The 27,780-nt window shown below is 33.9% G+C and overlaps 2 protein-coding genes and 1 non-coding gene across 51 annotated transcripts; 1 reads left to right on the top strand and 2 right to left on the bottom strand.

Moving 5' to 3' along the window:
• Window positions 1-4,737: 4,737 nt before the first annotated feature.
• Window positions 4,738-8,083, top strand: LOC107948572 (uncharacterized). 49 transcript variants are annotated; one of them, XR_005928554.1, is made up of 8 exons: window positions 4,758-4,904; window positions 5,357-5,389; window positions 5,483-5,551; window positions 5,717-5,872; window positions 6,174-6,245; window positions 6,938-6,995; window positions 7,321-7,444; window positions 7,812-8,083. XR_005928554.1 is itself a non-coding variant. In XM_041115540.1 (7 exons), exons 3-7 carry the CDS (start codon window positions 5,522-5,524, stop codon window positions 7,877-7,879), a joined length of 384 nt encoding a protein of 127 aa, XP_040971474.1. In that variant the 5' UTR covers window positions 4,758-4,904; window positions 5,357-5,389; window positions 5,483-5,521; the 3' UTR covers window positions 7,880-8,083. The 49 variants fall into 49 exon arrangements, 27 of the variants coding, with proteins under 27 accessions (XP_016738651.1, XP_016738650.1, XP_040971474.1 ...); XR_005928565.1 differs by having other exon boundaries at window positions 5,739-5,872; XR_005928557.1 differs by having other exon boundaries at window positions 5,488-5,551; window positions 5,739-5,872.
• Window positions 8,084-11,790: 3,707 nt separating this feature from the next.
• LOC121231654 (small nucleolar RNA R71) lies at window positions 11,791-11,897 on the bottom strand. Its single transcript, XR_005929710.1, has one exon. It is a non-coding gene; the product is annotated as a small nucleolar RNA R71 (small nucleolar RNA).
• A 12,517-nt stretch (window positions 11,898-24,414) lies between these two features.
• Window positions 24,415-25,576, bottom strand: LOC107948571 (protein DMP4). The gene has a single exon (XM_016883160.2). It carries the CDS (start codon window positions 25,177-25,179, stop codon window positions 24,535-24,537), a length of 645 nt encoding a protein of 214 aa, XP_016738649.1. The 5' UTR covers window positions 25,180-25,576; the 3' UTR covers window positions 24,415-24,534.
• Window positions 25,577-27,780: the final 2,204 nt, after the last annotated feature.

Raw genomic sequence — 27,780 nt, forward strand, 5'->3', positions numbered from 1 at the left:
GCATAGGTAGACACACAAGCGTGTGTCTATGCCGTTTGTGACACACGGCCTGGTACATGGGCGTATGGTTAGGTCGTGTGTCCCCTACACCTTTAATTCAAGAAACAGAATGCTCAGAATTAAGCACATGGGCAAAGACACAGGCATGTGTCTAAGCCGTGTGTGCTACACGGCCTAGAACACGAGCGTGTGTCTTGGCCGTGTGAAACCTGCACCTAAATTGGAAAAATAAAATTTATCGCACGACCTACTCACACAGACGTGTGGCTAGCCGTATGGCACAAGTCAGAGAGTTACACGAGTACGAACACAGCCTGCAGCACTGGCGTGTCCCTAGGTCACACAGGCATGTGAGCCCTGTAACTTAGAAAAATTTTTGTAATTTCGTGAAAAATTCTTAGAGTTTCTAATTAAATCCCAACTTGATTCTAAAGTTTGTATTGGGCCTCAAGGGTCCATTTAAGGGACGATATGAATAATCTCGGTTCATGAATAGTAATTTACGGGAATTATTTGAAAAATATTCTGAACGTTTCGATAATATTTTGTAACCTTGTTCTGGCGACGGATACGGTTAAGGGGTGTTACATTTAGTGGTACCAGGTTTAGTCGATTCTTAGATTTATTGTAGCAAACACGAGTTTAGCTATACATGCCTTTATATAATTCGTGATAGTGTGATATCTCTTGATCATTTTAAATGTTAGTTTCATATAGTAATGTCATCCAACCAAGCTAGAGCTGGATCCGAGGAAGCTGGGAGCAATGCTTCAGCTTCAGTTCAAAGAGTTGCATTTACATCTGGTAGTGAAAGGCCCATATCTGAGGGCCAAAGTGAGGAAGCAAAACAGGCCTTCTTTTAATTGATGAATGAATGGTTTACTGAGTATTTAAGAACAAACCCCGTGGTATAATGTCCTCCCCCACCTGCTCCTCAACCGGTTCTTGAGATGACACACGAGGCTGAACCTGTTAGAACTGGTAAGGCTTCTGTAGATAAAATCTGTAAGCATGGGGCAGAAGAATTTAAAGCTACCGCAGATGATGATCCAAAAAGGGCCAAATTTTGGTTGGAAAATACCATTCGGGTTTTTGATTAATTATCTTGTACACCTGCTAAATTTCTAAAATGTGCAGTATCTGTACTGAAAGATACAGCTTACCATTGGTGGGATACCATAACTTCAGTTGTTGTAACACCCTGAATTTGGGCCTAGAAGTTTTGGGCCTTGAGCATGGGAGGGGTTGAAGGCAGCTTATAATATTTTTTTGTGCATGTAAATTTTGTTAATGAAGGCTTGTTTTAGTGGTTAAGTGTGCTGAGAAGTGTTGGAGAAGTCTTGGGTTCAAACCTGGACTCTAGCAAAAATTTTGGTTTAAGGTGAATCAAACCCTGGGCATAGTAGGTAGGCCTTAAGAATATTGTTGGAGAAATTGTGCCACAAAAAGCCTTATGATCTAGTGGCAAAGTAGCGCCACATAAGAGGCAGGAAGGTGGCGTCATAGAGTTGGCAAGGAGGTCCAGGGTTCGAAACTCATGGCAATAAAAGAGCATTTATTTTGCTAACAAGGGGTGGCATGAGTTGGTGTTGAACTTAAAATCTGATGATGGAGGGATCCCACATCGGGAAGCTAACATAAGAGTGGGTGCGAAGCTGGCTTTAAATAGAGAGAACCATGAAGAGAGTAAAGGTACCATTCTTGGCTGATCCCTTTCGTTTTATGGCATGCTCGTTTGGGTTGGGCGTCAGCTAAGAGTGCTCGGAGCGCGGATTAACTCCAGTCTCCTATCAGGTGTGTATTTCTCACTACTCTAGCTGTAGGATGGCTACTTCGGGCCATGTGGGCCCAATGGGCCTACGGAACCAATTGGATAAGTTGTTTGATTATGTAGTAAATATTGGACTAGGCTAGGTGAATCTCATATCTGTGGCTAGATTTGGGCTAAAAGGGCCACACGAGCGTGTGGGCACATTTGGGCCGAGAATGGGCTTTAGGCCCATTCGTATTGTTATCCCTGTTTAGAATACTTTAGTTTACCAAATTACTGAAATACCCTCGACTTGTAAAATTACCAAAGTCACTCGATTTACAAAATTACAATTTTACCCTCGATTTAAAAAATTATTGAAATGCCCCTGTAGGGTAGAATTACTAAAATACCCTGTAGGGTAGAATTTCCAAAATACCCTTGTAGGGTAGAAATACCGAAATACCCCTGTAGGGTAGAATTACCATTTTGCCCCTAGGGTGTTAAATGACTATTTTGCCCTTGTGGGCAAGTGACTGACTTGGACTGTGTGGTTGACAGATTTGATTGTGAATATATGTTGGTGATATGAATGACTTGATTGTGATTGTTTGATTCAAATATGGGCATGACATTCTACATACATGACATGTTGCATGGGTTGGGATTTTGTACAGAGGAAGATCTGATCTGTTAGGATCGCATGGTTGCTTGACGACTGTGGATCCACTGAAGGCTTAAGAGCCGTATATTCGTACTGATTTGATAAGGTCGCACGGGTCACCCGAGATGACTATGGACCGATCGATGGCTGAATGATGATCATATTTACTCGAGGCTGTGTGCCGACTATATTACCATCACTGATGGCTATGTGCCTAACATGATACAACTACCAATGGCTTAAAGCCAATTATTCTGATTATGGCTTTAGGCCAACCTACATATGGCTCTGTGCGAACCTGATTATGGCTGTGTGCCAAACTTATTTGCCTAAGGCTATATGCCAATATATGGTTATTGACAACTCTGTGTCGATCACATTTACCTAGGGTTGTGTGCCAGTTATGTTACTCTAGTTGATGGCTATGTGCCTAACATAATGCAGTTATCGATGGCTTTATGCCACGTATTCTGTTAAGTGGCTTTGCCACATTATCTGATTCTGGTGGCTCTACCACAATATTCTATTATTAGCAGCTTTGCTGCATATTGGTGTGTGGGCTGGATGGATTGAGTTATTCCCCACATGGTGTGATGGGCTAGTACGGGTGGTGTGATGGCTAGATTATGTTAATATTGCATTCACATTGTGATTCTGATTCTGTTACCTGATACTGATTCTGATTCTGTCACCTGATTCTGATTCTCATTTTGATTCTAGTTCTGATAATGTTTCTTATTCTGTAATGGGCTAAGGCCCATTTGGTACTGTCTGTTATAATGGGCTAAGGCCCAATTGATACTGAAACTGTAAGTAGGGCTAGGGCCAGACTTTTAATTCTTTTATATGACTAACTGTCCCTTTTGTATAGTAGGGGATCTCACACTGAGTTTTCGTAAACTCACTCCGTTTATTAACCTTTCAGATAATTTCCAGCCTTAGACGGATCGGAGCTTCGAGGGGCTCGGAGGAAGCCACACACACTGTTTATGTTACAGTTTTGATTATTACTTTTAAATGTTTTTATGTGGGTTGCAGTAAAGCCGTTATAATTTTCTGGATTTCAAATTTGGAATTTTATTTATTGTTCTTATAATTGCTAGTATTAGAGCACGGTTTTCCAAAGCAACTACTGTTGTTCAAAACATCACGTATCTGCAATTTTTTTTAAATTAAGCTTTCGGAACTGCGAAGATCTTTACAAAGTTGTTAAGAATGTTATTCAGCTGAGGTTTTCTAACAAGGTTTAAAAAGGGTATAAGTTTTTAATTATTAAGAAGGGTTTTTAATGGAAATATGGTTTTCGAAAAACACTTCAATGTGACATACCAGATTCGAGCCAAACTTCCAGGCCAGTTTGGGGTGTTACAATTGTACCGAAAGAGAACATAACATGGGAATTCTTCCAGGCTGAATTTAGAAAAAAATTAGGTTAGTCAGAGATTTATGGATCAGAAAAAGAAAGAATTTTTAGACCTCAAGCAGAGAGACATGACTGTATCTAAGTATGAACGAGAATTTGTTCGGTTGAGGAAATATGCCAGAGAATGGGTTCTAACCAAGGCTGAAATGTATAAACACTTTGAAGATGGTTTGAATGAAGATATCAAGTTTTTGATTGGAATTCTCAAAATAAGGGAATTTGCGGTGTTAGCCGATCGAGCACACAAAGCTAAGGAATTGAGTAAAGAAAAGAAACAAGCTGAAAGAGAGGCTCGGTTTTATGGGGTATTCTGGAAAAGAGCGAGGCTCTCAACTCTCTAACCTGAGGTCTTCATCACCATCTGTAACCAGTGTGGGTGGTGTCAGTAATCACAAGCCAAAGTGTAAGCATTGCAACAAATTTCATTTTGGGAAATGTCGTTTGAGAAGTGAAGCTTGCTACCGGTGTGGTTCATTTGACCATTTGCTTAGAGATTGTCCAGAAAAAGTTGAAAAACAAATAGAACTAGCTCCAAAGCTGAGTAATCCTGTTTTGTGGGGCAGACCACCCCGTCACCCCGGCAATGTTAATGGTAGTCGAGGTACTACCAGGGATACAATAATTAGATCAAATGCACGAGCACCTGTAAGAACATATTCTATTCGTGCTAGAGAAGATGCCTTTGCACCAGATGTCATTACTGGTACATTTTCGCTACTTGATACTGATATTACTGCATTGATTGATCCTGGTTCCACACATTCATACATATGCACAAACTTACCGCATGTTTGGTTCAATGTAATGGCATAGCCATTAAAACCCTATTCTGTGGGCCCACCCTAAACAGTTGTTTGGTTCAATGGAATGCCCTATTACGGGCTTATTCCATTACGCGCCTATGTAGAGAAATTATCTTATTTCTATTCCGTTTCCTCAGCACCGATTACTGGTTCGATGTTTAAGGAAACGCTCTCTTTCAAAGACGCTCCCCACTTTGCCCTCTCCCCCTCTCCCACTTTCTCACCTGAAAAAAGCAGACGGACACTCCTTCATCGCAGGGTCAGGTAAAACATTTTCTCCCTTTGTTCCTTCCACATTCCTCTTTTCCTGAATTTTCTGCCTTCTTTTTTCTGCTTTCTTTTTCTTTCTCTCAATAGAGTTTTTCTTTTCCTCTCTTCCGTTTTTTTTTTCTTAATCTATAAAATTCCATCTATTGTTGGAAAGAGGAAGAGGGTTCTGAGAGGGGGAATTGAAATCTAAATCGAAACTGAAAATGTTGACGGTAAACTGAGAGATAAATCGGGCATGATCTTCGATTTCAAATTGTCAATACCTCATAAGACATGACCCAAAGATTTCTCCTTCACCTCCTCAACATTTCGCTTCAAAATCATCCATTCGCTTCTTCGATATTTACACGATAATTCCTCCATCTCCCCCTTTTTAACTTTAAAATATTTGATTTTTTAAGTTATAGTTCTTTTTAACTTTTTATCTTGTGTGTGCAACTTGCAAGCAAGGAAAAAATCGAGAAAGAACGAGCAAGACTGTAAGTTTAAGCTGTGTTTGTTTATTGAAATTTTGTTAACGTGCTCTTTTTTCCATTAAATTTAATATAAATAATTATTTTAATTTGATTTAGGGCAGTGTTGATGAATTGAATAGATGATATTTTGATGATATGTCTGAGCTAAAACAACATGGTGGTAAGGTATTAACTGATTTGTTCTTTTTATATACATATAGGCTATATCATTTGCAAATCTGTTCAAATTAGTTGAATTGCAACTGATTTCTGAGTAAAATTAATGTTACTTTCTGTAAACATTTTAATTGTTAGTTTTTTTTTTCCTGGCCAATTGTACTGGTAAATAAGATTCTAATTCCCGGAATAGCAGCCAGGAAGTTTCATGCCGTGGATGTTATATATTCTGATCGTAGAAAATCAAAGCTGCTGATTGTTTTTGATACTAGCAAGTTGGCTGTCCCTGAAGCATCTTTAGTCTATCTATCATTTAGAGCAAACTCTCAGGTATGATTTCTTTTTTCTATGTTTGTTTTGGATTAAATTTATATATTTCTTAATGATGTTGTAAATCTTCCATTTTTATCATGATAAGAGAATGTTGAATAGATAGTGCATTGCTTTAAAATTGTGATAAGAGGCATATCAGTGACTCCATGGCAATAGAGGGGTTAACACTAAATTGCAATCATGAAAACAACAAAAACATGAGAAACAAAAGATGTTGTTGGTTGCTAACTTTTCTTTTCTCTTGTTTCTGGTTATTGTTGTTGATGATGCATTTTAACTCCTTTTCCTGACTTGTTAGGCTATGGTCAATTCTTGGGGCAAGCCTTTCTATGACGCCTTTAGTGAGTCTAAGAGCGTGCAGCTATATGAGGTTCTATATTTTTGCTATTTAACTTTTCATTCCTTTTTGGCATGTGTGGTGAATCAACTATTCTCAGTTTCTGTTGCTAGAAAGAACTTATAGTTACATGCATCTGTAGTCAATAATAATAACAAACAAATAAAATAGCGAACAAGAAAAGAAGATAACCATGCTACTATGATAAATCATATTACTTGGGACACAAATATGTCTGAACCATTTTTAGAGGTTGATGTGAAGTTGAATCTATGTCTTGAGGTTGTTATCTTAATGGCTTCAAAGATCATGATAGTTACCTAGATACTTAACTTCAATTCTTCCCCGTGACAAAATATTGTTCTTTTAGGTTGTCCAGAATATCCATCTGTATATGTTTTTGCCTTCCAAAATAATATGAAATTGTTAAGTTTTGCAGTCCTTTTAGGTTTATTGGATTTCAAAATTATCAGGCTCTTAGTGCGTTACCTAAATTTGAGAGCCCCTTTGACTAGACAGTTCTGGCTCATATGATTCGATTTATATTTTACTTCTGTAGAATCTTGATTCTAGTCATATTTTTTAGAATGTCAGCATGATAATGTGATTGTATTTCTGTTCTAGTATGTTAACGCGTTTAATTATCTCATCTTTCTAGCAATTTAAGCAATGGTTTTTTATTTTACTTTGACAACATTATGGATGAGGTTGATTTTTGTAAACAGATTACACGCGACCTTTTATTTTACTGCCAACTTCAGCTGTTGAGGGTCCGGGAAATATGTAAGTATATCTTGTTTAATTGCAGCATACAAATGCTAGGGTTATGTTTATGTATCCTATCTTATCCATTTGCAAATTTATCTTTTGGGGCTTGCAAGATTTAAGGGGCCTCTCTAACTATACTATTATTTCATTACTTTAGTATATTCATTTAATATATATTGAAGGATAATTAGTATGGTTGATTAAATCGCATTACATAGTGTCTGACACAAACTTAATCCTCTACCTCAAATATTGTTATTAGTACGGGAGAGGGGATTTTCATTTTCACTCTCTAATTTTTCCATGCATATATTATAAAATGGATTTGTTATTAATATAGAATGATACAAGCTCTACTGGATAGACTTGTTCCTTTGCATCTTCAGCAACTAGTGGAAGATTACTGCAACTGGGTTCAACTCCAAAAGCAACTGATAAATTAGCTTCTTTGTTCATATCGGCTAGTAAGCCTTTCACCCGTTAACTGTTTTATTTTCCCTAATTTGTGTTTCTTTGTCTCAGTTAAGTCTATGATGATAAACCATATTCTTTTTAATCTGAATCAATGGCAACCGGTTTTAATCTGAGAAAAAAGTAGGGAGGGGAGGGGGAGTAGCATATTTAGATATATTGGCTGGGGCTGGCTATTTAACAAATTAACGATCATATTCGCCAAATGTAGCTATATTTTGTTCTGTCAGATTAAAGTGATGTAATGAAGGATGTTAACCTGTCGCTGCTAGCAATAGTATTCGTTTTAATTACCTTAAATAGTGATTTTCTTTTCTTGGATGTTCTAACATTGCCTTTGTGTTAAATTACTAATAACAGGTAAACTAGCAAAGGTAAGGCCGAGTAACTCAATAAATTTGTTATTTCAGCAGAGAAGGCATTGTTGAGATTCGCAAACTCAATAAATTTTGACATCTTGGGTTAGAAAGAGTTGGAATCTTTATCGCAATATGGGTTAAGTTTTGACATCATTTTATTATGATTTCGGATTGTCCCCAATTGGTCTCTTTGGAAATAGAAGAGATATTGCAACTTGACAAGACTCCGAGTGTTGAATATACAGAAATAAAATGTTTGTGCCTTTTCTTTTCGATGCTTCAGTGATCCTAATACCAATGGATAAGTAGAAAAATAAAAATTTTAAACTATTTATATAATTTTATTATGTTGGTACCAAATTTCAGACTATTTATACAAATGTTTCAGCAATACTAATACCAATGGTGGACAAGTAGAAAAATAAAAAAGATAACACTTTTTTCTTTTCGGTGCTTTGTGCCTTTTCCTTTTTAATAATAATTTCATGTTTAATACAATTTACCAATTTTAGATAATAACACAGATAAAAAAATTATATAAAAATTATGTAAATAACAAATGAAACTTTAGTTGAAACCATAAATTTGGGATTAATTTATAGGAAGATAATGACATAAGTTATTATAGTCCAAATGAAACTTTAGATGATACCATAAAATTGAGATTAATTTATAGGAAGATTAATTTATAGAAGATAATTAAATTATTTATTTCGATAATGATATTCTAACACATTAAATATGCATTGTAGTTTAAAAATAATAAATAGTTATATATTATTTTTTAATATTATATATTATGATTTTTATTCATTCATATTTTAATAATAATTATATTAAGAATGTTATTAAATTATATATTATTATCTTTATTAAATTATATTTAATAATAATTATATTAAAGTATGATTAAATTATTTATTATTTATTTAATAATTTAATAATAATCCTATTATAAATTAATAACAATAACAATAATCATTTACCTAAAAAAATCTGCTAAGGGTATTCTGGTCATTTTAGTTTTTTTCCTTATGCTATTACAATATCATTCCATTCAACCAAACACAATAATACTATTACAGTTCTATTCCATTCCATTCAACCAAACAGTTGAATTACTGACTACAGCTCTATTCAATTACAGCCCTATTCCATTACAGTCAACCAAACGTACCCTTAGTGTCTGTTAAAAATTTTCTTGTCGAATTCACTGAATTTGTGGTTAAAGTTTCAAATCCCCCAAGTCAGTGTGTTATGGTGGATAAAGTCTGTAAAAACTGTCTGTTGATGGTAAAAGGTTACTGTTCTACGGTTGACTTGATGTAATTGTCATTCGATGAATTTGATGTGATTTTGGGAATGGATTGGTTAACCCAACATGCTGAAGTGGTGAATTGTAAACAGAAATATATTGTATTGAAGTGATGGCTTAAATATGTGGTTTGTAATCTAGCCATTGGAATGACTAGTTGTAAACTGAAAAATATACAGGATTTTTCCTATATAATTCTTCACCTTTTTACTTAAATTTGTTGTTAAAACCAAGTAATTGTTTTATAAATTAATGAAATATATGAAAATATGAAATTGGGACATAGAAATTATTAAAATGTGATTTTATGCTTTATTATATAGTTTTCATACAGAAAATAACTTTCTTTATATTAATTTAAGCATATTATATTTTCAAGTTATAAAGTGGGTCATGCATGAATAAATTAAATAATAAAATATAAAGTTATTATTTAATAATTTATTTTAATATATTTCATTAATAAATTGGGTTTTGATTAATTAAGTAAATTGATTAATTGAAGTTGTCAAATTATATTCTTTGGTCCTCTAAATTATCTACTATTGCTGGACAGGTCTGAGAGCTTTATCTTGATTACAAAACCATCCAAGTGGAGGACCAAGTCAACCCAAAATTCGGCTGCACATGGATGTTTATAAATAAAATTTTGGCTTAATTACACAAAATCCTTGAAGAGTTGAAGAAATTAGAGATTTAACCGGAGATTTGCAATTGACTGAGTCTTGATCCTGATGATGTTGTGGCACTTAAATCAAGCAAAAATCAGCCACATTTCCACAAATCATGGCTGGTCACCCTTTGATGAATTTGCAAAAGATGGACACTCCTATTTTTAGTAAACTAGCTCCCTTGCCTCACCTATAAACAAGACCCCATTTCATACTTTTTTAATCATCCCTCATCCCTCAATCAACCCTCATTCATTCATCATTCTCTCATCTCTCAACTCTCTTAGCCCTCACACCTGCCATCATCTTTGCATAAATATTTTTAGCAAATTAGCCTCTTAAAGAGCCCTTGGTTGGCCACCTCAGAGAGCCATCAGCAAAGGAGCTAAGCGAAGGAACGAGGGATCCCTCGTCAGTCAGAGTCTTGGGTGACAACCACTTTGAATTGGGTTTAATATTTCTTTTCTTTCACTTAATTCAAGAATGTTTGCTATGTGTTCACTATTCTTCTTTACAACAATGATAACTTAATTTTATTTAAGCTAGGATGATTATTTTGATTGAATAATATTTATTTGATTCATGCTTATAATGTTTGTGCCTCAATCGATCATGTTTTTAATTAAAATCAAGTCTGTATTTCATTCATACGTGATTGAAATGCACCTGAATTAGCTGAGCAATCCTAACTAGACGACGGCTAATGGACACATAATTGAAATGTGCATGCTCAATTTAGATCCTAACCAGATTAAATTGTAGGATGCATAACAACCTTAACCCGGCTCTGCTATCTGCATAGTTTTTAGATTTGTGTGATTAAACTGTTTCAAACCTAACAAGTCCCTGGTACCTCGCACGAATACTAAAAAACACTTAGTAAATAAGGATCAGTAAAATGTGTATTTACTAAGTAAAGGATTCCGAAAGGACCTAAAGTGGTTTCAAACTCATGAAAGATTGAGTTGCCATGAAATGTTTTTCCGAATATTAATAAGAATGATGATAATAATTTGAGTTTAATTAAAGTAATTGTCCTAGCTTATTTATGTTATAATTGTTGCTTATTGTTTTAATTCTGCTAAAATCTATTTCATTCATATAGTTGCCTGTTAGGATAAATCACATCAGGGATCACTGCATTTAGTTTAATATATTTTAATCATCACTTCTCAATTATATTGTTTTTATTTATCAAATTGTTAATATAATTTTACTAATTAATTGACTTAGCACAAATACAATCCCTGTGGAGACGATAACTCGATACTTACTTATTAGTTGATAACGACTGTGTACACTTGCACAAACTCGAGCGTTACAAGTTTTTAGTGTCGTTGCCAAGGATTGTCAACTGTTGCCATAGTCATTTTTTGTGAAATTATTTATTTTCAATTTGGTTACTTCTAACATTACTAACGTATTCATTTTAATTTTGTGATTTTCTTTTTAGGTGTTTATGAGCATAGATTAGATTATTGATTTACTCTTAGTAGACCTTGAAATTGACTGAACTTTCAGACAAAGAAGACTTGAATGAATAGCTCAAAGACAAGTCAAGATGTACCTTGGAAATCAAAATCAAGACCAAGGAAATGAAGCCGATCATGTATGAAATCCCATCCTTATTGTCGATGATAGGGATCGATGCATCAGACATCAATGAGTTAAATCCAGGAATTAGAAGGCCAGATATTAAGGCAACCCAATTCGAATTGAAACCAGTGATGTTTCAAATGCTACAAACGATGGGCCAATTTAGTGGTATGCCCACGGAAGATCCACATCTCCACCTTCAATTATTTATGGAGGTGAGTGATTCATTCAAGATAGCCGGTGTGATTGAAGACGTACTGAGGTTAAAGTTGTTTTCATACTTGTTGTGAGATCGAGCACAAGCATGGCTCAATTCATTGCCACCAAGTTCCATATCTACATGGCAAGAATTAGCAGAGAGATTTTTGGTTAAGTATTTCCCGCCTAGCAAGAATGCTAAGTTAAGGAATGAGATCACAACTTTCTAACAATTGGATGACGAGTCTTTGTATGAGGCTTGGGAGAAATTCTAGGAGTTACTTCGTAAGTGTCCTCATTATGGGATTCCTCATTGTATCCAGTTGGAGACATTCTATACTGGTCTCAATGCACATCCAAGATTGATGGTAGATGCTTTTGTGAATGGTGAAAATTTGTCTAAGTCTTATAATGAGGCATATGAGATCATCGAGAGGGTCGCAAGCAACAACTATCAATGGCCAACAAATCAAACAGCTTCAGGAAGACATATAGCTGGAGTTCATGAAGTTGATGCTCTCACTTCGTTATCAGCTTAGGTATCATCTATTTCCTCTATGTTAAAGCAATTTACCGCTAATAGTGCTAATAATTTTGTAGCTCAGCCACCAAGTCTGTATGAAGTAGTTTCTTGTGTGTACTGTGGGGAAGGTCATTCTTTCAAGAATTGCCCATTGAATCCCAAGTCAGTGTGCTATGTGGGGAACTAACAGCAAAATAGGAGTGGACGACCCCAGTCCAACTTCTATAATCCTTCATGGCGTCCAATTTTTCTTGGAGCAACCAAGGAAATGGACCAAACAACAACTTTATGCAGTATAGAACCAACCAATCCCAAGGGTTTAATTAGCAAGCTCCAAAACCAGCCCAAGCTGAATCATCAAATAGTTTGGAGAACTTATTGAAAGCATACGCTTTGATCCAAAACCAAGCAGGAACACTAAAAAATTTGGAAAACCAAATGGGCCAGTTAGCTACAAAACTTTGTAATAGACCCTAAGAAATATTGCCAAGCAATATTGAGAATCCAAGAAACTTGGGTAAAAAACATATCAAGGTAGTGGCATTGCGAAGTGGTAAAATTCTGGAACCCAGATTGGTTGATGTCGAAGACGAACCTGTTGAAAAGGAGGAAAGTCAACCAGCTGGTGAAATTCCTACACCAAAAGAATCAGAATGTACAAAGACTGATAAGGTAAATCCTAACTTAGTGATTCAGATACTTTAAAATCTTCTTCGGATGCAGATTTACCTACTCAGAAGAGTTGTCCAATTCAATCGAAAGTTTCATCACCTCCATATCCGTAAAGATTGTAGCAACAAAAGCAGAAACATGAGGAGCAATTTAAGAAGTTTTTGGATGTTTTGAAGCAATTACACATCAATATTGCATTGGTGGAGGCTTTAGAACAAATGTCAAATTACGTGAAGTTTATGAAGGATGTACTATCCAAGAAGAAATGATTGAGTGAGTATGAGACTGTCGCCTTGACAAAGGAGTGCAATACGTTCCTACAGAACAAGCAGCCATCGAAATTGAAGGATCCAGGAAGCTTTACGATACCCTGTAACATTGGTGAATCTTACTGTGGTAAAGCTTTATGTGACTTAGGAGCAAGTATCAACTTGATGCCTAAGTCTATTTTCAAGATGCTAGGGATAGGAAAAGCAAGACCTACAATTGTGACACTCAAGCTAGCGGATCGATCTTTAGCATACCCTGAAGGAAAGATCGAGGATGTTTTGATAAGAGTTGATAAATTTATTTTTCTTGCTGATTTCATTATTCTAGATATTGAAAAAGATAAGGAAGTGCCAATTATCCTTGGGAAACCTTTCCTAGCCACGGGAAGAACGTTAATTGATGTGTAGAAAGGCGAACTCACCATGAGAGTTCAAGATGATCAGGTAACTTTTAACATTTTTACAGCGATGAAATTTCTTGATCCGACAGAAGAGTGTTCAATTATGGAAGAGTTAGAAACCTTGATTTCTATGGAAATCAATTTTGAAGAAGATCCATTGGGGAAATCCTTAGGGTTTGACCCTTTGGAGGATGAAGAAAGTGAAGAAAACATGGTTCTTGTGGAAGCCAATCTAAGAAATTTTATTCAATCCACACGGTTTGAACCATTGGAGTTGGAAGTCAGAGAATTTTTGCAACCCAAATTGTCAATTGAACAACCACCTACACTCGAACTAAAGGTACTTCCTTCCCATTTGAAATACATTTATTTAGGTGACTATTCCACTTTGCCTGTGATTATTTTAGCAGAATTGGCAAAAGATCAAGAGGAGTAACTAATTTCTGTTCTAAAGAAATTTAAGAAAGCAATTGGTTTGGCCATAGCTGATATTCAAGGTATAAGCCTTTCATTTTGCATGCACAAAATTATTTTGGAAGAAGGTGAAAGAGCTCGAATTGATGGGCAAAGGAGGCTCAATCCTATTATGAAAGAAGTTGTGAGAAAGGAAGTGATCAAATGGCTAGATACAAGAATCATCTATCCTATTTCAGATAGTTCATGGGTAAGTCCGGCGCAGTGTGTGGTGAAAAAAGGTGGAATTACGATTGTTGAGAATGAGCGTAACAAATTGATCCCAACAAGAACTGTTATTGGTTGGAGAATTTGTGTTGACTACAGAAAGTTAAATAAAGCCACTCGAAAGGACCATTTTTCATTGCCTTTTATGGATCAGATGTTAGATCGACTGGCAGGTAATGAATTCTATTGTTTTTTAGATGGTTATTCGAGATATAGCCAAATAATTGTAGCCCCAGAAGACCAACATAAAACAACCTTTACCTGTCCATATGGTACATTTTCTTTTAGGAGAATGCCTTTTGGTTTATGCAATACACCTGCAACCTTTCAACGATGCATGATGGCAATATTCACTGATATGGTCAAAAATTTTGTTGAGGTTTTCATGGATGATTTTTCTATTTTTGGTAACACTTATGATATTTGTTTGAGTAATTTGGCTAAGGTACTGAAGAGATACGAAGAGACGAATCTTGTCCTTAACTGGGAGAAATGCCATTTTATGGTTAAGGAAAGGATTGTCTTAGGGCATAGAATTTCAAAGAAAGGAATTGAAGTCGAGAAAGCAAATGTGGACGTAATTGAAATATTACCAGCCCCAATGAATGTGAAAAGAGTCAAAAGTTTCTTAGGCCATGCCAGTTTTTACCGAAGGTTTATCAAAGAATTTTTTAAAAAGTTTCTAAACCGTTGAGTTTGTTGTTAGAGAAAGATACAGTGTTCGATTTTAACAAAGCATGTTTAGAAGCTTTTGAAGAGCTAAAAAAAGGGTTAATCTCGACCCAAATAATCATTACACCCTATTGGAGCACACCTTTTGAGTTGATGTACGATGCAAGTGATTATGCTGTTAGAGCTGTGATGGGTCAAAGAAAAAATAAAGTGTTCCACCTTATTTACTATGCAAGTAGAACCTTGACGGGAGCCCAACTCAATTATACGGTAACTGAAAAGGAACTATTTGCTATAGTCTTTGCTTTTGAAAAATTCCACTCATATCTTATAGGTACCAAAGTTACAGTATTTACTAACCATGCGACCATTAAATACTTGCTCACAAAGAAAGATACAAAATCGAGGCTAAGTCATTGGATACTTTTACTCTAAGAATTTGACCTTGAGATCCAAGACAGAAAAGGTGTTAAAAATCAAGTAGCTGATTATCTGTTGAGGTTGGAGCAAGATAAGGTAACTCGATCACATGTGCCTATCAATGAGAATTTCCCAGATGAACACGTATTTAAGTGTGCAGATAATATAATCTGAAAATGTGTAGCTGAAAGTGAGATTGCTGAGATCTTATATCATTGCCATTCATCTCCAAGTGGGGGACACTTTGGTGGTGCACATACTGTAGCTAAGGTTTGGCAAGCAGGTTTCTTTTGGCTTACACTATTTAAAGATGCTTATGCCTATGTGAAGAACTGTGATAGATGCAAAAGGAGCGGAAACATATCAAGGAGGATTGAAATGCCCTTAACAAATATTTTGGAGATTGAATTACTCGACGTATGGGGCATTGACTTTTTAGGCCCGTTTCCTTCTTCGTATGGGAACAAATATATCTTAGTTGCTGTGGACTATGTATCCAAGTGGGTTGAAGCTGAAGCATACCCTACAAATGATGCTAAGGTAGTTATGGGATTCCTACATAAGCATGTGTTTACACGATTTGGGACACCAAGTGCTATTACTAGTGATGAAGGTTTTCATTTTGTGAACAAGTGGCTTAAGTGGTTGCTTGACAAATATGATGTGAAGCACAAGATTGATACTGCTTATCACCCTCAGTCTAATGGACAAGTTGAAAGAGTGAACCGTGAAATCAAAAGTATCCTTGAAAAGGTAGTACGCCCCAGCAGAAAAGATTGGTCTTGAAGGCTCGATGCTACATTATGGGCCTATCGAACAGCATTTAAGACACCGTTAGGAATGACTCCTTATCGGTTGGTTTTTAGGAAGGCATGCTTTTTGCCATTAGAGTTGGAGAATAGAGCTCACTGGGCTTTGAAGAAGTTGAATTTTGATCTTAAGCAAGCCGATGAGAGAAGGATGTTACAATTGGATGAGTTGGAAGAGCTAAGGTTGTTTTCCTATGAGAATTCCAAAATGTATAAAGAAAGATAAAAATGATGGCATGATATTCATATACGACCTCGCGAGTTTAAAGAAGGTCAGAAGGTTTTGTTGTTTAATCCAAGGCTAAATTTATTTCCTGTGAAGTTGAAATCCTGATGGGAAGGACCTTATACCATCCATCGAGTTTATCCTTATGGAGCTATTGAATTATATGACAATTATAGAGGTACGTTTAAAGTCAATCGTCAACATCTCAAACATTATTGGGATGGTGACGTTGAGCGAGTTGAATCCTCGTTCAAATTAATAAACCCTTGATTTTTCATAAACTTGTTTTGTAAATAAATAAATAATTAGGATTTATTTTCTTAATTTATTACATTTAATTAATTCTGTCTAAGGAGATTGGAACTTAAGCGGGACCACTGTGACACCTCCAACCTTTCCTAGGAATTAATTTAATGTAATCTTAATGTAGCTAAATTTTTGCCACATGTTGCCTTAATATATAAACCCCTATTCATTCTACTATTTTTCATATCCCTCAAAGTTATTTACTTAAACCCTAAAAATCCTTAAACTTTTCTCTTGTGTCGTCAACCTCAAATCCCGAAAAAAACCCTAGTTCTCCTCCTATTTTGTCGAAATCTCCTATAACTGGCGCAAAGAGATCGCCGGAGCATCAACATTTCTGCCGCATGCTGCCTTCACTGCCGTAACCTCTTCGTCGTCGCAAGGTTCGCCAAAGCAGATCCTACCCACTTGTTGATTTCTCTTCTTCCCCTGCAAGCAGAACTTTGCCAAATTTTTGGGAAAATACCATGTCTCGCAAAAGAACAGATCATTAAAGACTACTCCTGAAAACTTGATTGTGATCGATGAAGAAGTGAAAGAGAGTTTTGATTCAATTTTCAAGCATCAACCTATGATGCCGGAAAAGGTTTTCACTTGAAGAGTAATGATTTGATGGTTGTCCCTGTGCCAATTAGAAAGACAATTAATGCTCTTAAGTGGGAACGATTTTTTAATGCTAGTTCACCTCCTGATGATGAACTAGTTCAAGAGTTCTATGCAAGTTTGACCACACAAGATGCTACTGAGATCATAGTTCAGAAGAAAAAGGTACCTCTTACTTCTAAGTCCATCAATGATTTGTTTAACTTACCTGATGTTGAAGAAGATGAGTACTACCCTATGATGAACAATATAAATTAGGATTTTCTTCAACAAGTACTTGATGTTGTGACAAATCCGGGATCCTAATGGATTATAAGAAAGTATTGAAGCTATTCTTATCGAAAGGAATACCTAAAACCAGTAGCAAAGGTATGGTTTTATTTTGTTTGCTATAGTTTTATGCCTATCTCACATAGTTCCACCATCTCGATGGAACAAATGCTCTTGTTATATGCAATCTTGACAGAAAAATCCATTAATGTTGGGAAAATTATTCTTAAGAAGATTTATGACTGTGCTAAAAAGAAGACAGGAAGTGCTTATTTTCCATCATTAATCACTTCACTTTGCTTAAGGGCCCGTGTTAAAACACAAGCGAATTTGAAGGGGCAATATGTCTAAGGGTGCATTACAAGTCATGATCTTGAAAGGTTAGGAGATAAGGTGCATAAGCTAAATCAAAGTGAGCAAGAAGAACCAACTGGGCCAGATACTAAGGAGTCAACAAATGAAACTGAAACTGAATCAATTAATCACTAAAGAAGAAGAATCTGATAAGAAACCAAACAATCCTAAACTAGTTGAAGGATCTGAAAACCCTGTACCAAGGGTTGAGCTAGAAGAAGAACCAGTCAAGCTAAGTGTTGAACCTGAACATAAAACTCCCATGCCAACTTGTGCAAATACTTCAAGGAAATCAAAGTTGTTAATGTTGATGGATATGTGCAAGTTCATGCACAATCAACAACAAGCTTACTAGAAATATGCAAAAATTAGAGATGATTCGATTCGAAATACTTTTAAGAATATCTCTAACACTTTTGTTCTTGAGTTCCCAGATGCTATCTTTGAGACATGGACGGAAGATACTGATTATATAATCGAAGAAGGAGCTAAAGAAGACAAGGGGAATGAGTCAAAAAAATAAAATGGGGGATTCTTGTCTTTTTATTTATTTATTTTAGTTCTTTAGGAATTTGTTTCTTTAGTAACTAGGATTTAATTTCTGCAAAATAAAACATAGCAAGCATGAATAAATGCTTCTTTAAAAATAAAAAGACTAAGTGATGTGGTAATGGAAATGAACATGTCTAGGATTAGATAATGAGGAAAGACTTGGTATTTAAGCAGTCTTAATAACTCACCTCTCTTTTTTTTTTTAACCCTACCTGGTGTTTAGTTTTCATTCATTACTTTGTTCTTATAATGAGGACATTGCTTCTTTTTAAAGGGAGGTAAGGCAAATAATTGCTCAAAATCTTTAAAATTTTCAAGTATTTTTCAATCATTTCTTTCATGAGTATGTTTTAATAAATGAATGTTTAGAGAAATTCTTTGTTAATGAGATAGCTTGTATGCGAGCATGAATGATGATTTTATCTAAGTGATTGTATGTTCATGCTTATAAAAGAAAAAAAAAGAGCAAAGAAAAGTTTGCTTAGTTTCCACAAAGAAAAATGTATGAGCATGAGTTCAAAATAAGTTTGGGGGTATTCCAAAGGTTCACTTAAAGAAAAAGGTTGTATTTCAAAAAATCCAAGACAAAATTAAAGGTTAAGATTTTGAAACCAAAATGTCTCATCTCTTAAAATCCCTACCTTTAACCGAGCCCCATTACAACTTTATAAAAGACCTATTGATTTGATGATTATGTCGCCTACATTAGTAGAGAGGGAGTTCTAAGTTCAACATATGAAGATCATAAATAAGCCTTATGATTGTTTTGCTTGATTGAGGAGAAATTATGTTGATAAAGAATATTATCTATGGTTGTGACATAAATACATACTATGATTCATGTTGGCATATCTTGAAACTTAGTATAAAATTTTACAAATGTTTGCGTATGATTTACTTGTTAATAAAGAAGATTTATGAGCATGAATTTATTAATACATGATTATGGGGAAAGGATTGATGCTGCTTACACTTTTAGCAATTTTGCTTTAGTGAAACCTTGTGCTATGCATGAACATTACTCGGGACGAGCAATGATTTAAGTTTGGGGGTGTGTAAATTGAAAAATTATAGGATTTTTCCTATATAATTCGTCACCTTTTTACTTAAATTTGTTGTTAAAACCAAGTAATTGCTTAATAAATTAATGAAATATATGAAAATATGAAATTAGGACATAGAAATTATTAAAATGCGATTTTATGCTTTATTATATAGTTTTCATGCAGAAAACGGCTTCTTTTATATTAATTTAAGCATATTATATTTTCAAGCTATAAAGTGGGTCATGCATGATTAAATTAAATAATAAAATATAAAGTTATATTTAATAATTTATTTTAATATATTTCATTAATAAATTGGTTTTTAATTAATTAAGTAAATTGATTAATTGAAGTTGTCAAATTATATTCTTTGGTCCTCTAAATTATCTACTATTGCTAGACAGGTCTGAGAGCTTTATGTTGATAACAAAACCATCCAAATGAAGGACCAAGTCAACCAAAAATTCGGCTACACATGGATGTTCATAAATCAAATTTTGGTTTAATTACACAAAGTCCTTCAAGAGTTGAAGAAATCAGAGATTTAACCAGAGATTTGCAATTGACCGAGTCTTAATCCTAATGATGTTGTGGCAATTAAATCAAGCAAAAATTAGCCACATGTCCACAAATCATGGCCGAACACCCTTTGATGAATTTTCAAAAGATGGAAACTCCTAGCCTCACCTATAAATAAGACACCATTTCTCACTTTTTTAATCATCCCTCATCCTTAAATCATCCCTCACTCATTCATCATTCTCTCCTCTCTCAACTCTTTTAGCCCTCACGCCTATCATCATCTTTGCATAAAGATTTTTAGCAAATTAGCCTTTTAAAGAGCCCTTGGTCGGCCACCTCGGAGAGCCATCAGCAAAGGAGCGAAGCGAAGGAACAAAGGAGCCCTTGTCAGTCAAAGTCTTTGGTGACAGCCACTTTGAATTAAGTTTAATCTTTCTTTTCTTTAACTTAATTCAAGAATGTTTGTTATGTGTTCACTGTTCTTGTTTACAACAATGATAGCTTAATTTTATTTAATCTAGGATGAATATTTTGATTGAATAATATTTATTTGATTCATGCTTATAATGTTTGTGCCTCAATCGATCATGTTTTCAATTAAAATCAATTCTGTATTTCATTCATACGTGATTGAAATGCAGCTGAATTAGCTGAGCGATCCTAATTAGACGATGGGTAATGGACACATAATTGAAATGTGCATGCTCAATTTAGATCCTAACCCAATTAAATTGTAGGTTGCATAACAACCCTAACCAGGCTCTATTATATACATAGTTTTTAGATTTGTGTGATTAAACTGTTTCAAACCTAGCACGTCCCTGTTACCTTGCACAAATACTAAGAAAACCTTAGTAAATAAGGATCAGTAAAATGCGTATTTACTAAGTAAAGGATTCTGAAAGGACCTAATGTGGTTTCCAAACTCATAAAGATCGAGTTGCCATGGAACGTTTTTCTGAATATTAATAAGCATGTTGATAATAATTTGAGTATAATTAAAGTAATTGTCCTAGCTCATTTATGTTATAATTGTTGCTTATTGTGTTAATTCTGCTAAAATCTATTTCATTCATATAGTTGCATGTTAGGATAAATCACATCAGGGATCATTGCATTTAGTTTAATATATTTTAATCATCACTTCTCAATTATATTGTTTTTATTTATCAAATTGTTAATATAATTTTACAAATTAATTGACTTAGCACAAATACAATCCCTGTGGAGACGATAACTCGATACTTACTTATTACTTGATAGCGACTGTGTACACTTGCACAAACCCGAGCGTTACACTAGTAATGGTTGTTTTTGATATACTTGTAATTTCATACTATGGTAGCTACATACATGTTAAATTGTTGTTCAAATTATGCCTAACATATGGAATATACAAAGGTAAGCTTATAAGCATGTATGCATATAATGATATGCCATATTAAATGATAGAATTTGCTTAATTTGAATACTTGAAATGGTTGGTATTTGGATGTTAATTTTAGTGCAGCCTATTGGTATGATTTTGGGTGAGAAATAAATCTAGAAATGGCTTTATTTCATCCACACGGGCGTGTGTCTAGTATATAGGCGTATGGTTAGGTTGTGTGTCCCATACATCTTTAATTCGAGAAACAGAATGCTTAGAGTTGAGCACACAAGCGTGTGTCTCAGCTGTGTGTGCTACACGACCTAGAATACGGGCGTGTGTCTTGGCCGTGTGAAACTTGCACCTAAATTTAAAAAATAAAATTAATCACATAGCCTACTCACATGGGCGTGTGGCTGGCCGTGTGGCATAAGTCAAAGAGTTACACGAGTACGAACATGGCCTGTAGCGCGGGCGTGTCCTTTGGACCACACGGGCGTATGAGCCCAATAACTTGAATTTTTTTTTTTTGTAATTTCGCGAAAAATTCTTAGAGTTTCCGATTAAGTCCCAACTTGATTCTAATGCTTGTATTGGGCCTCGAGGGTCCATTTAAGGGACGATATGAATAATCTCAGTTAATGGATAGAAATTTATGTGAATTACCTAAAAATGTTTTGAAAGTTTCGGTAATACCCCGTAACCCTATTCTGGCGATGGATACGGGTTAAGGAGTGTTACAATATACATATTTCTTTTGTGATAGTATCAGTTAGATTTGATGTTACAGGAAATTATATTGAAAAATTGGGTTCTATATGAATTAAAATGGATTGATAAAATCTGCTAAAATTAGTGGTGTTTTCCCAAAAATACCGCTAAAAAACATGACCTTTAGTGGCTTTTTGGTAAAAGCGTCGCTCAAGTCATGTTCTTTAATAGCGTTTTTGGGAGAAGCACCACTAAAGGTCATGTTCTATAGTGGTGTTTTCACACATAAATGCCGTAAAATTTAGTGGCATTATCTGTAGTGACGTTTTTTACAACGCTTATAAAAATGCCGCAAATTATTTTAGTGGCGCTTATAAGCGCCGCTATAAGGAAAAAAAACGGCCGCTAAAAACCTGTTTTGCTATAGTGACACTAATTATTATTACAGTTATTTGATTAAAAATATACATTCTAGAAAGGAATCTTAAATGACATGTATTAAAAAAAGGTTTATTGGTATAATAAGTGCTCGAATTTTTTGCAGTCAACTAAATCTTTAAACTAACAAAATTGACCAAATAGACCATTTGATTAATGTTGACCATTAATATTAAACGATGGAGCTGATGTGACCGTTAATGGTGTTGGCTCAGTCAACTAATACGTGGCGTTGCTACACCAACATGCCTAAAAAAATCCTTTTCGTTACAAATAAATGTGGATGCCCATATTCTAACCCCCCTCATTTATAAGGTAAAATCTCCCATTCATTATGCAAGTTGTTTAATTTGTTAACGAAGCACTTATTTATTGTATTGAATTCAATGTCAATTTACTTAAAAAATAGAACTCTTTTGTAAATGAAAAGAAGATACGAGAAAATTCTCTATTTACTTTGAATTTTTTTATTTGATTATTTTATAACACTTTTTTTTCTTTCTTTCCTTTTTTTCCTACCCTTTTTCTGTTATTTCTTTATTCTCATTTTCATTCTTTCTCTTTCTCTTCCTTTCTTTTTTTCCTCCCATAAACCTTAGGCATTGCCATCGAGGTTCTCCACCTCCAATCACCTCTACTCTTGGGTCCCAATTGTCACTCACCCTTCCCCGCCACTCACTATGCACCACTAAACCCCTCATTGCAAAAGAAATAGCTAATATGAAAATTTAAAATTTTTTGCTTCTTTAATTTTCAACTTGTTCTCGTGATTTAGAAAATAGATAAACAAAACAACATCAGTAACTAAAATTTCATAACTTCATATCATTATCGATTCTTCCTTTGGAAAGGGAATAGAACTTAAGTATTCAAATATCTAATTCCCTTACCTTTTAAATTAGGAATAGAAAAGGAGTACAGATAAAAGAATAAATATAAATTTTAAAGTGACTTTGAAGTTTAGCTAGCATTTATTTTCAGAAGATACTTTAACTTTTGGCGACGATGCAGACGCTGATGACAAGGAAGATGAAAGTGAAGATCGTAAGAGTGAGAGGAAATAGAAGGGAGAGAAGCTAAGATTAAAATGAAAGAAAGGAAAGTCAAACAAAAGGCAAAATGAAGAAGATCAACGTAGTTTTGCTACTTTGCTTCCTTGCCACTCTTCGGTTACTTCCTTGCTGCATTTGGTTTAAGGTTGAGAAATTGGAAAAGGGGAGAAGAAGGAAACAAGGAAGAAAAAAATGCAAAATGAAAAAAAAAAGAATTTTAATTTTAGAAAGAAAATAAAAAGGAAAAAGAATATTTTTTTTTATTTGTTTGCTAACGTGACACTGCCACATCAGCAGCAGTTGATCAAGTCAGTATTATTAATGGTCAAGTACAAATGGTCAATATTAATCAAAGAACCTATTTGATCAAGGGCTCAATTGGGTGCAAAAAGTTCAAAAAAACTTAATTAAATTAGGGTTGATGGTACCATTAAGACAAAAGGAAATAAAACAACAATAAATGAATAAACAATAATTGTGAAAGTCAATAAATAGAAAGGATGAGAATTATTATGGAGCAATAAATTGAAAGAAAGAAGGAAAAAATTAAAGTAAAATCGATAAAAAAATTAAAAGAGCAGTAGAGTAGGAAAGAAACAACAACAAATACAATTTTTTTAATGTTACTAGCTAATTAATCCTTCTATACTTTTTCTTAATTTTATTTACTGAATTAATGTTACTAGCTAAGTAATCATAAATATTTTTGAGTTTTGCGTGATTAAGTACATAGGTTATAAGTAATCATAAATATTTCATGAGAATTCATTACCTTTTCAAAGCACCTACCATTCTCCATTCTGTCGCTTGATTTTAGTTTGAGGCTAAATTGAAAATTAGCAATGGTTTGTGCTATGAATCAAAGAAACATTGAAGCAAAATATGTGATAATCAGCAAACTTGGACTAGTTGATCATGGACGAGATAATAATATATAATGTGTATATATATACACGATACTTCAAATTTTCTCATTACTAAATCTTCAATATGTGACAATGACTCTAAATCGTGAACAATATGTTACTGTTTATTAACGGGGAAAATGTCAATTTGCAGACAAGGGGAAGCCAATTCCATGTCGTGTTGTAGGAAAAACAACGAACAACATACTGCAGCAAACGCCGATCCCCACCGGTAGTGCCGTGAGGATCTCCTGAACTCGAGCAGACGGTGTTGGGTAAAAGCAAGTCACCACATTCTGATCAAATAATGCCACTGCTGCAAACACTAGCATCGACATAAAAGCATGCATGAAATCTATGGACCGGAGTCTGTATTTTGCGGCGAATTCAGGCGGAACACTGACAGAACCATCGATGACCCACAATCCATTCAATGTAGCAAACCCATAACAGACATTCCCATCCTTGTCTCTGAAACTGTCTGTGAAGCTCGACAATAAACATGACAATCCACAAAGCAGTAGGAGGGTAGCCTTCATTGACCGACAGGTTGAGTCACAGTTGCCTTGGTTGGTGAAAATGGGGGAGAGAAGTTGGAAAGCAAGGACGGTACCGGTGGGCAAGAGGTTAGCCAAATGCGCAGTGCTTTGACACGTTTGACTGATTGCAGTCTGAATAAGGGTTTTGTTTTCAGTTTGGGATAGTGGAGACAAATGTTGTAGGAGTGGTTGCTTTTCTTCACCATGTTCGCGGTGGGATTCTTCTTCTTCTTCTACCTTAATCTCCATAACTGAAGTTCTCCCAACTAGATGTCTTTAGTATTATAATGAATGAGCTGACTTTATTTAGAGGCAATTGTAATTATAAGATGGAAATAGAGATGAGTGGAGGTAAAGGGAAGGAAGAGACTCAAGTGATGCCTTGAAAGGAAAAGAAATCAAGAATGGGACTTTTGGTTCCCATGTCGATTAGTTCAAAATTTTAGTTAGTACTATGATGAATGAGCTGATTCTGGCTTGTTTTTTTTTTTTTTCTTCATACCATACAATAAACTCACCACATATAACAGTTTGATTTGATTTGATTTTTCCTTTTATAAACTAAAATTTCAACTTCACGATATATAAATTTACCATTTAAACTACTACATAGGCAGGACTTACGAATCGATTACAAGATTACAAAATTTTAAAGATATGATGAATATCCTTAACAAATAAACTAAATGTTGAAACTGATTAATATTTTCTATTTTATAATAAATGTTGCATAATTAATGTCATATACATAACATTATAATATATTTTAAGTTATACTTTTTTAAAATTTATAAAAGAGTACTTTTGAATTATTAGTGAAATGGTAAATAATATTGTTAGACCCAAGTTAATTGATTGGACCAATTGAATAAAAAATTGATTTATAATCAAAAATTAAAGATAGGAATAAAAACTATTATTCAAAAATTTTGAAATTTTTATTATGTTCTTTTTATCTTTGATTTTTTATAAATATATTTTTCTCATTTTTAATTATTTTATGTTTTTTATTTTTAATATGATTGAATTAGTCAATTTAATTGATTGAACCAGTTGAATCTAGAATAAGAGGTCTAACTAGTTTGGTCTCAAGTTAGATTCTTACAACAAGATGATAAAAGACTTGTATTCAAATTTTCACTTAACGTTAGTCTCAAGTTTGATCCTTGAATAACCCATATCCCTTATAAGAAAAATAATAAAAAATAAAATTGTTATAATGTATAATATTATAATAATAAATAGGCATATTAATTTTTTGATCATCCAATTTTTTTTAAAAATTATTTTAGTTATCTATTTAATTTTTTAATTATTTTAATCTTTGAACTTATACTTTTTTGTCAAATTACTTCAAAATGGATGTAAAAATTAAATATTTATTATTTTTGTTGACATGATATACACGTGGATTGTTACATGGATGACATGTTAATATTTAATTACTTTTTAAAAATTTTTAAAAAATTTTACAAATATTTCTATACTTTTTAAATAATTTTAATGTTTTTTAATTTTTAAAAAAATATTTTATTGTTTTTCAAAATTATTAAAAAAATAATTAAATGCTAAAATGTCATCCATGTGTATGTGTCACCACATCAACAAAATTAAAAACGTTAAATTTTTTTATCGAATTTGGGATGATTTAAAAAAAACACAAATTAAAAAATTAAAAAAATTAAAAAAATTAAAAAAATAAATAAAATGCTAAAAATATTTTTTTAAATAGGAGGAGGAAAATAAATCATTGTAGACATAAATATTGTAACTCACGAGACGTAGTAAGGAAAATAGAGATATTACTTTTTGCGGTTGAAAATGAGGAGAGAGAATTGGTGGGTTTGAATTAATCAGTTTTAACGACTAAAGTTACGAGGCAACGAGAAGTGCGTGGTGCTGACGACAAATCGGCATATCTCAAGCTCGCTTAAATCGTCTATTTGCAAAAAAAGGGGGGAATGAAATAACAGCGGAATTGCTTGCACGTTATAACTTGAGATGAATGACTTTATGATGTGTTTTCTGGCTTAGTGCAAGTCTACGTTAAAACTCAAATATTTCAGCATTATTTGGGATAAAATATTGAATTTATCTAACTAACAAATTTTGGTGGGATTCATGTTGATGGAGTTTCGCAAGGGCCCTTTAAATAAGGGAATATCTTGTTCGTTCATTATTTATATAAAGACAGGCAGTTTAGAATAACCACCCTTCCCCTCCCCCCCCAAAAAAAAAAATTTCTAGAATTTAGCTCTTGATTCCTAGGACTCCTATAACATTAGCAAAGCTCACAATGAAGCCCGTAGAGATGGTATAATATTGGTATAATATTACCATTATCAATGTTTTATATTAAGCCGCCATGGAAACAAAACCTTTGCTCAAAAGTGGAAAGGAAAATGAAAAAATGAAAAATTCAAGGCTAATTTATTTTTCTATAAGTGTGTTTGGTAAGAAAGATGGAAAATTTGTAACAAATAATAATAATTTACTACTTAGAAGATTTAAAAAATGAGAGGAAAAATATGAAATTTTTAAAAATATATAATTTTGAACTAATATACATTCTTTCTTTTTTTTTCGATCTTCTCTCTTCTTATTATTCTATTTGGATAGATAGGTTTTTATGCATTAGAAAAGAAAATGATTATCTATTCTATTTCTTTCCTCTTACTTTTCTTTCTCATCAAACATGCTTTTAATTTATTTTCTTTCCACTTTTCAACTTAGCCAAGCACATTCTAAGTTCTGATATCAAGCAGTTTTGGGTACAAAGTTTAACCTAACAATCTTTATTTTTTAGATTTTTTTTTCATATTTTTCTTTGAAAATATCATTATTCATATC

Source organism: Gossypium hirsutum, chromosome A06 (genome assembly GCF_007990345.1).
Source record: "Gossypium hirsutum isolate 1008001.06 chromosome A06, Gossypium_hirsutum_v2.1, whole genome shotgun sequence".
Classification (NCBI taxonomy): Eukaryota; Viridiplantae; Streptophyta; class Magnoliopsida; order Malvales; family Malvaceae; genus Gossypium; species Gossypium hirsutum.

Coding starts and splice junctions, on each gene's coding strand:
- LOC107948572 (XM_016883162.2), top strand. CDS start 5,522: ATGTCTGAGCTAAAACAACATGGTGGTAAG. Junction 5,552..5,716: donor TAAAACAACATGGTGGTAAG/GTATTAACTGAT, acceptor CTGGTAAATAAG/ATTCTAATTCCCGGAATAGC. Junction 5,873..6,173: donor CATTTAGAGCAAACTCTCAG/GTATGATTTCTT, acceptor CTGACTTGTTAG/GCTATGGTCAATTCTTGGGG.
- LOC107948571 (XM_016883160.2), bottom strand. CDS start 25,179: ATGGAGATTAAGGTAGAAGAAGAAGAAGAATCCCACCGCGAACATGGT.